The sequence below is a fragment of the Salvia miltiorrhiza genome, unplaced genomic scaffold, assembly GCF_028751815.1.
Source record: "Salvia miltiorrhiza cultivar Shanhuang (shh) unplaced genomic scaffold, IMPLAD_Smil_shh original_scaffold_194:::fragment_2:::debris, whole genome shotgun sequence".
Taxonomy (NCBI): Eukaryota; Viridiplantae; Streptophyta; class Magnoliopsida; order Lamiales; family Lamiaceae; genus Salvia; species Salvia miltiorrhiza.
The window spans coordinates 797-10000 of record NW_026651499.1 but is presented as its reverse complement, the minus strand read 5'-3'; the positions used below and the strand labels follow the sequence as shown (position 1 = coordinate 10000).

Genomic DNA, 9204 nt, shown 5'->3' with positions numbered 1-9204 from the left:
CAGTTGGATTTGTCATGCTATAATAAACTTTTAAATATATATATATATATATATATATATATATATGTGTGTGTGTGTGTGTGTGTGTGGCACATTAGCCCTAAGTGGAGAATTCCCCCAAATGAAATAAGAAAAATTACCCTAAGTATAGAAAAGAACTCTCGCACGATTCTTGCAATTGAAGAAGAAAGAACAATCAATCTGAAGCTCGTCGCCGGGAATCAATTGAAGTAGAGAAAAAATTCCCAAATCATTTCAGCCGACCCAATCAATCCGAAGCTCGTCTCTGAATCGTCTGTCGAAGCTCGTCGCTATGCATCGCCATTGGTATTTTTTTTTTTCTCTCTCTCTCTCTCTCGTGTTTCACTGCGAGTTTGTTCTCCCACACACATGCACACATTTTCTTTTTTCTTCTTTTGTTTTTATTTTCTCAACTCCAGAGTATATTAATCCATTATGCTTTGCGTAAAAACTTGATTCCTCCAACAATCGCTTCATTATCTGTTGTTCTTCGAAGTTCTTCGAATTTTGCTGATGTGTTTTGTATTTGTCGTTTTGGGCACCTAATCTCATGTGCCATGATTTGTTGTATGAGTTTTGTTCAGTCAGGGGTTGCTGTTGACATGTTCTTAAGTTGATTATCTTTTTTTTTTGTTCATACAAAAATGGCCCTTATTGTTCTTTTCAGAATGTGGCATGGTGATTCTTTTGTGGTTGATGACAAGGAGTATGTAGGGGGGCAAGATTGTATGGATGTTCATGATTATGATGTGTTTGAATGGAAGGATACATTTGTGGCTGAGTTGTTACAATCTGATTTGTGGTTGAATTGCAAGATTTCTTCAATCGCAAGCATGGCTGCTAAGATCGTGGCGGCGGAAGAATACCAGAGAGGGGCCGGCGATCGTAGGTGATTTCGTGGCGGCGACGAGCTTGGAGTGGCGGCCAGCATAGGTGCCCTTGCCCGACGAAGAGTTCTTCACTTTTCCCAAACTTCTTCAATTTTGAGTTTTGGTTTAGGTTGTTTTTCTTCTCAGACTCGTTAGTATTGTTTTAGTGCCACATAATTATATCTTTTTTTTTAAGTTTATTATAGCTGGCAAATCCAACTGTTTTAATATTTCCACATCACAGTTTCCCGGCGTGCCACGTCAACTTCCGAGCGCCGAAAATTTTTTAGGGGACGCAATTGAAAAAATGTTGTTAGGTTGGGTACCGATTAGATATTATTGAAAAGTTGGGACATAATCGATAATTCAGCCAAACGATAGGACATAAAGTGATAATTACCCTTAAAAAAATATGACACTTTTCTTAGAATATAACCATGCATCTTTACCTTATCTTTTATCCTTACAAATATTCTTTAATTTAAAAAAAATCACCCATTTATTATAATTCCAATATTATTAGTGAAAAAAAAAACTCTGGCATTTTATCGATACATCTTTATTAGAATAATTATATTTTAATTCCTTTATCTTCTTTATTCCTAGCTCAATTCTTATTGTCACCCATTTATTTATAATTCCAATATTATAAGTAGAAAAAAAAACTCGGGCATTTTATTGATACATCTTTATTAGAATAATTCAGATTTGATTTTCTCTTATTAAAAGTTAAAATTGTACTATGTATTAGTACTAGTAAGTGACCCGTCGAAATTCGACGGGGTGTATTAAAATATAAATTTATGAAATTATTAATGCATTTTTTGTTTTATGAATTATTTTTTTACAAAAATAGAGAATTTAATAAAATTATTTTAAAATAAAAAAGTTATAATATTTATTTGAAATTAACCTAATTTAAATATCTTATAAAATTTATAGAGTAAAATTTTGAAGTAGCCAAAATGAAGCATAAAACACAATTTATGGCCACACATTGAAAAAACACAAATTTTGACCATTTTTATTGATTTGGACGTTTTTACCCTTAATGAGGCGGACCGGGTAGGATCAGACACGCGGGTCGCGTGCCGGGTCGGGTTAGGCACTTATGGCACTATTAGTGTCATACGTGCAGCACAAATACAGAAACAACATCATTTAAACCCTAAATGGAACATCTAAACCCTAAATGGATAATATAAACCACAAATGGATAATCTAAACCCTAGGGGGAAGTATGCACTTATGGCACTTATAGTGCCATAAGTGCAGCACACAGATCATATCAGATCTGCCATGGCTGAAATCGAAGGAGGCGGAGATCAGATCTGCTGATGGAGGAGGCGGCGCAACGATCAGATCAGATCCACCGCCGCCGCCTCATCAGACCAGATCTGCCGCCGCCGCGCGCTGGAGAGAGAGAGAGGGAGATGAGAAAGAGAGAGGAGAGAGCGGCAGCCGCTGGAGAGAAAGAGAGGGAGGATCTCATCCACCACCGCCGCGAGAGCTCCGACGAATTCTCCAAGCTCGGCGCCGCTGCCGCGCAGCCGCTGGAGAGAGAGAGAGAGAGAGAGGGGGGGAGATGAGAAAGAGAGAGGAGCCGCTGGAGAGAGAGAGAGAGAGAGAGGGAGATGAGAAAGAGAGAGGATCGAGAGAGAAGGGTAGAATAGTCATGACATACAAAAAATGGCCAAAATTTATGTTTTTTCAAATGGTGGACAAAATTTGATGTTGTATGTTGAATAGGGCCATTCGGCCCTATTGTTTCAAATTTATATGTAAGCAGAGTTTCGATCCAAAAAATATTAAAAGAGAAATTGGAACAATTATTTGAAATGTATCTATATTAGATGTTTGTAGTTGGAACCAATAATTAAAAAATAAGAAAAAATAAATAAATTAAATAATACATTAATGACTTGAACTTTAAAAGTTTGAATAAATTACTCCCTCCATCCGCCAAAAGTAGACTACTTTGGTTTGGCACGAGATTTAATAAAATTGTTGATGATTTTGATGTAGTGGAGAAAGGGTCCCACCACTTTATGAGATGTGTGGTTGAGATTGAATTTGGGGTGGTTTTTTTATAAATAAAGAGTGTTTGTAAGGATAAAAAATTAAAGTGGGTGGTGGAACCATTTCCATAAAAGGAAAGTGGTCTACTCTTTACGGACGCCCAATATAGTAAAAATGGTTTATTTTTGGCGGACGGAGGGAGTATTAAATTTGCAATTGCCTCATAATCTATCGAAAATTTCATTATATATACAACACGTTAGTTGTTGTGTCTTGTTTTTTTTTTTTTTTTTTGTAGATTTAATAATTAAGAATACTTATTTAATTTTGCATTTTGTGATCAACTTTGTTGCGATTTTTAAAGGATCTATAGTATTTTTCTATAGTAATTTTTTATTCATAATATACAATAGGTATTAGAGGCAAATTAAAATATATTAAGTATTATTGATCAAAGGTATAGATTAGTTCTGCATTCTTATCTTAATGATGGTTTTTAGTTTAACTCAATTGAGGTCGAAGAGAATTGGTCTAAGAGAATTTTTTAAGAAATTGGTCTGAATTGGTCTGCCCATGAGATTAGTTCTGAATTGGTCTGCCCATGAGGTCGAAGAGAATTTTTTAAGAAATATAAATAGAATTAATAACATTAAAGTCATATACTAAAGTAAATCATGTACGTTTTAAATTGAAATTGTAAAGTTGGATATCATAAAGTATAATATTACAATAATCATTACAACCTCAAAATTATAAATATTTATGTATTTTCTATTTTTCATGTAAGGATATAAATAAAATTTTATTGATCAGTGAAATATTAGTATAATATTTTTTAGATATTATGAATCAAATTTTAAGGGGCCGCGTTGATTCAGAAAAAAAATAAGAATGAATGAGAATTGAGGAAAATTAGAATGAAGTCATTATACGATGTCATGTAGGATATAATTTATTTTACTTTAATAAAAATGAATGAGAATTGAGAAAAATTAGAATAAAATGATTATACGATCATTTATTTTGTTTTAATATATATATATATATATATATAGATTTCATTTATTTTAGACAGTGTTAATCGCGGCCCATAAATAAAATCCTGCCATCTCACTACCATAGTTCAAAACCCTAAAAAAATTTATTTCCAAATATAAATTGATTTTGCCTTTCAATTAGGGCATCGGCTGCTTCTCTTCTCGAAAAACCCCGAACCAAACCCTAGCAGCAGCAGTCATGGCAATGGGGCAGGAACAACTCGTCCTCCGCGGCACAATGCGCGGCCACACCGACTGGGTGACGGCCATCGCCGCCCCCATCGACAACTCCGACACCATCGTCACCGCCTCCCGCGACAAATCCCTAATCCTCTGGACTCTCACCAAAGAGGACAGCACCTTCGGCGTGGCGACCCGCCGCTTCACCGGCCACTCGCACTTTGTCCAGGACGTCGTCCTATCCTCTGACGGCCAATTCGCCCTCTCTGGCTCATGGGATGCCGAGCTCCGCCTCTGGGATCTGCAGACCGGAGACACCGCCCGCCGCTTCGTCGGCCACACCAAGGACGTCCTCTCCGTTGCCTTCTCCGCCGACAACCGCCAGATCGTGTCGGCGTCTCGCGACAAGACCATCAAGCTCTGGAACACGCTCGGGGAGTGCAAGTATACGATTCAGGACGGCGAATCGCATTCTGATTGGGTCTCGTGCGTCCGTTTCTCCCCTGACAACACCCAGCCCACGGTTGTGTCGGGGTCTTGGGATAAGAGTGTGAAGGTTTGGAATTTGACCAATTGCAAGCTGCGCGCCACGCTGACTGGCCACACTGGTTACGTTAACACGGTGGTTGTCTCGCCCGATGGGTCGCTGTGCGCGAGTGGGGGCAAGGATGGTGTGATTTTGCTTTGGGATTTGTCGGAGGGGAAGATGTTGTACTCGTTGGAAGCTGGTTCCATCGTTAATGCTCTGTGCTTTAGCCCTAATAGGTATTGGCTTTGTGCTGCCACCGAATCGGGCATCAAGATTTGGGATTTGGAGAGCAAGAGTGTTGTTGCGGATCTCAAGGTGGATTTGAAGCAGGAGAGTGAAATGGCGAGAGACGAAGCGGGCCAAACTACTGCGGGCAAAAACAAGGTAAAGTTTCCATTCGCAGCTTATTTGTAGGGCTTTTTTATTTCTTTGTTTCATGTGAATTTTGTCATGCGTTTATTCATGCTTCTGTGACATCTTCACTTTTGCCTGCATTTATGAGATTTTGCTAGATAATCAATTAATGACACGTTGTTTTCTTGTTGTTACCTGCTGTTAGATTATTTGTTGATAATTATGAGTGTAATTCTTCTGATCAAGTTTCGATGATCTTCCCACCGGATTCTGTTAATATTTGGCTAGTAGAATTTTTTAGAACATCAGAATGCAATTTGAAGCAGTTTCAGTTCTTAAAATATGAATGGCCAATTTTATATGAAGGGCTAAATCCTTGGTTTTATCATTTTTTTCCTGTGATCTGTTTGATTATGTGCCTGATTATTGAATCATGTCGTAGTTTTTGTATTTCTTGGTCAGATGTTAAGCAAACTTTCTACACTTGTGTTTTTCATAGAGGTTGTCTGGCTGAACCCTTGAATTGTTATTCCTCGTGTCCTAGTGCAGTATGATTATGCTAAAATTTCAGGATAATGGGAAAGAAAGTGAAACTTTATTTTCCCCAGAGAAGAACCATTTATATACTCCAAGCAATCGTAGTCATTCCGTTCCCATATGCCCTCCTCAAATCCACCCTACCTTGTATCCGAAGTGTCTGTTTGGTCAAGCCTTTTTAACTATTTTGAAGTGTCACACGAGCTTATCAACTGTATAATGTTCAAATCTTCATAGTTTCATTTAGGAAAAGAGATGGAACTTTCTTGTTTATGTTTGAAAATTTAAAAGATCTTTAATTGGAATCAAACAAACAAAGCAATTTATAAGATTTGTCCGGCAAGTTGGCATTTTCAATTATTTCTTGGCTTGGATTTGTTTATTAGTTTAATATGCCACATGAAAAGTAGTTCACTTCATGGTCCATCTCTAAATCTGACTGATCAATGAAATGCTACATATTTATAGTTTTGACTGTAAATTATGCTTATTCGTAAAAATTTTCTGTAGGTCATATATTGCACCAGTCTCGGCTGGAAAGCTGATGGAAGCACCCTTTTCAGTGGTTATACCGATGGTGTCATCCGAGTTTGGGGTATCGGCCGATACTAGGGATGAGATTCAACTCATAAATTTCCAGTATGTGGAAATATTTTCAACTATGTTTTGATCACTTGGCATTTTGTATCCAAATTTTCGTATCACTGTTAGGTTTCAGCTCAACTGTCGATTCCAATTTTATATACATAATAATTATATGTTTGGATTTCTTCTATGTAGTTACTCGTGTTTGAGTTTCTATCTTATGTACTCTGAAAGATTCACAGGGTTTCAATATTCCATTTTTTTGCTAGTTGTGCTATGGGAAAATTATGCTTCTATATAATTGTTTACAGTTTACTGAGGTTGTGGCATGCGTAAATTATGTTGCTCTATATTAGTTTGCAAACTACATGGGAAAAGTGTTTTTGTCATTTCAATATCAAGACATTTCAATGTCTGCCTTCATGTGGACAGACATTATCAAATTCTGCATTCATGTAATCTCTATTATGATGAGATACATTTTGCTAGGAGATTTCATGCTACATTTATAGACCAAAGTTGCACTTTAAGAGTCCTAGACAGAAATAGGTCATGTGGTATGAACAAGTACAGGGTCCACATCCTCAACAGTGGCTTCCTGCTTGATAGAATGAGAGTGCAGATCTCTAGTGAAGTTGGTGGTGGTGTCCAAGAAATAGAGAAGGAACGACATAACGAAGCAGCAAAGGAACATGGGTATTGGGCCGAAGACCCAGAGGAAGAGAGGGAAGGACAAGTAGAAAGCTCTCAGTCCGAGCGACCAGAAGAAGCTCCCCCTGTTCAAGTTCCTGGCCACGTACTCGATTGCATCCTTTCTGCCTTGAGACGTGGGCACCGTGGCAAGGAAACTGACGTGGGCGTAGTACCTTATGGACTGCACGTTGCAGAGGAAGGCGACGAGGAAGCAGAGCAAGATGGCGAAGAACTTGAGAGATGTCATGAAGGAGGACTTATTCCCGTAGATCAATTTGGAGGAGGGCGAGCTGGCCTTGTTGCTCACATATACGCTTATCAGTGAGCTCAGGGTGATGGCCGTCGTCGCCAAGAGTGTCGACGCCATTATGTTGTTGCGTATCGTTTGAACTGCCAATACTCCATTTTTCAGTGGATCCTGTGAGGATGCAAACGCGTGCTGTTATTGCTCCATAAACTTGCCTCCTCATTCATACACATCTAACAAGAAAAGGGAAAGGGGTGTATTTGATATTCCGACTTCCAACTGCATATGAGATGAAAACTCAATCACACAATCGCTTCTAATTCTATTTTTCAAGAATCCCAACTTTCTTCCCAGTTTTTTTTTTCCTTTCCCAATTCCAAACTCAAAGACCTCCTCCTTCATATACACTTAACACATAGACGTGGATGATGTTATTTTATACACGCAGTGTAGTGTCAGTGTGTGAAGTGGTATTGCATATCAACCTTATATTTTAAAATACAAAAATTTAGAGCTTGAAATGGAGTAATGAGGAAAGGAAAAGGAATACTAACAGCCATCAAGCAGATGACCCATTTGTGACGGCTCTGGGAATTGATACCGATGACAGTTCTTCTAGGGTTGTGTAATATGGTGAGGAGAAGCCAAAGGTGGTAACCCAGAAACATGGCCATCCCCAACGGAACCAGAACAGAATCCAGTTGCTTCTCCTCCATTTCTTGCTTAACTTCAATGCCTTAGGCCTTCTACTACTATATATTTTGCACTTTTACTTTATGATGAGGTGGGATCCATTCATAAAGCTACAATTTTTTTTGTTTCTTTCTTTTTTTGAGTAGATAATTGATGGGTCGCCAACAACTGAAAATGAGAGAGGAGATGTGAAGGGGACGTGGGAAGCATTTAATATATACACCTCACCATTTCTCGAGACTCAGATATGATCATATGAGCCAGAAAAAAGACTTATGATTAAAGACTATTTTAGAGAAATACTATATGTCTAGCTAGTAAATTGTTATCTTATCCAATTTCGACAAATTAATTATTTTTAAAATATTTCAATAATACTGTCTTTAGTAGTGTAGCTGTGTAAGTGAGCTAAGCAACTCAAGATTCAGCTCAAAATAAAGTTCAAATCTCAACTCACTCACTCACAATAACACTCGGTTCGCAAGTTTGTGGCTCAACCAATAATCTAATTTTACAAATATTTTAACAAGTTTCTAAAATTAAAATGTGATTTTTGTGATAAGGGAGTATATGATATAAACATCTCTATTTCAATAATTATCTTATTAAAATTATATATCCCATATGAAGTACTAATTATTAGTTGAATGAGTCGATCTTCAATTTTGATATTCAACTCGATTCATGCACCCTTGACGTACTATTTGAAAATTTTCAGGATCTTTAATTACTTGTCTTGTGTATAATGCTGAGACGACATCATCTTAATGTTGAAACTGCATATCATCGTAATGCAAAAAAAATAAATATAATGAAATTAAATTATTGAATTTGCTAGAAATAGTAAGATGATATAATATCTTACTGAAAAATCCCTTCGAATTCACAAAATCGAGCAAAGTATGATACTTATGTTATGGCCACAAAAACGTATATAGTACTAGGTCGTAATAGCAACTTCATTCTCTTTTTGGGGTTGGGTAATGATAATAGCAACATCGATGTTTTAAAATTTTTACTTTTCACACATTTTAAGATTACTATCTAGGACTGATTATTCATTTCGAGTATATAATTAATTTCTAAGTTTCAATCTTATAATAATAATAATAATAATAATATTTTTTCTTGAATTATTAAATTTAAGAGTGTGGCCAAAATCCACACTTTTAGAACAAAGAATCCCATTAACCAACGAGTTACAAAATTTTAAAGCAGTCTTTCAACATCATCTTAGTATGCACACGTTTTCTTTCCCATAAGCATCAACCCTTCCTATTCAGTCTTAACAAAACTAGGCTCCCACTAGTGCTATACATATGTTACATGCCCACAATTCCATTCCGTAATCGCATGACGTTTATTTCGAAAGCTTACAATGTTAATTTTTATTGTTATTAAAATGCGGCTAATATTAAAAAGATAAAAGGAAAACTTAAA

The 9204-nt window shown here is 36.9% G+C and overlaps 2 protein-coding genes across 2 annotated transcripts; one reads left to right on the top strand and one right to left on the bottom strand.

The window, feature by feature from the left end:
- Positions 1–3973: 3973 nt before the first annotated feature.
- On the top strand, positions 3974–6399 carry LOC131003344 (guanine nucleotide-binding protein subunit beta-like protein). Its single transcript, XM_057929864.1, has 2 exons — positions 3974–5039; positions 6057–6399. Exons 1-2 carry the CDS (start codon positions 4146–4148, stop codon positions 6156–6158), a joined length of 996 nt encoding a protein of 331 aa, XP_057785847.1. The 5' UTR covers positions 3974–4145; the 3' UTR covers positions 6159–6399.
- A 101-nt stretch (positions 6400–6500) lies between these two features.
- LOC131003345 (uncharacterized) lies at positions 6501–7933 on the bottom strand. Its single transcript, XM_057929865.1, has 2 exons — positions 7626–7933; positions 6501–7242 (listed from the first exon to the last, which is right to left on the bottom strand). Exons 1-2 carry the CDS (start codon positions 7785–7787, stop codon positions 6682–6684), a joined length of 723 nt encoding a protein of 240 aa, XP_057785848.1. The 5' UTR covers positions 7788–7933; the 3' UTR covers positions 6501–6681.
- Between the last annotated feature and the right edge of the window lie 1271 nt (positions 7934–9204).

What these genes read in the sequence shown, in the direction of transcription:
- LOC131003344 (XM_057929864.1), top strand. Translation starts at nt 4,146, where the DNA reads ATGGCAATGGGGCAGGAACAACTCGTCCTCCGCGGCACAATGCGCGGC. An exon ending in CTACTGCGGGCAAAAACAAG is followed by an intron (nt 5,040 to 6,056) that starts GTAAAGTTTCCA and finishes AATTTTCTGTAG; the next exon opens with GTCATATATTGCACCAGTCT.
- LOC131003345 (XM_057929865.1), bottom strand. Translation starts at nt 7,787, where the DNA reads ATGGAGGAGAAGCAACTGGATTCTGTTCTGGTTCCGTTGGGGATGGCC. An exon ending in GGGTCATCTGCTTGATGGCT is followed by an intron (nt 7,243 to 7,625) that starts GTTAGTATTCCT and finishes GCATCCTCACAG; the next exon opens with GATCCACTGAAAAATGGAGT.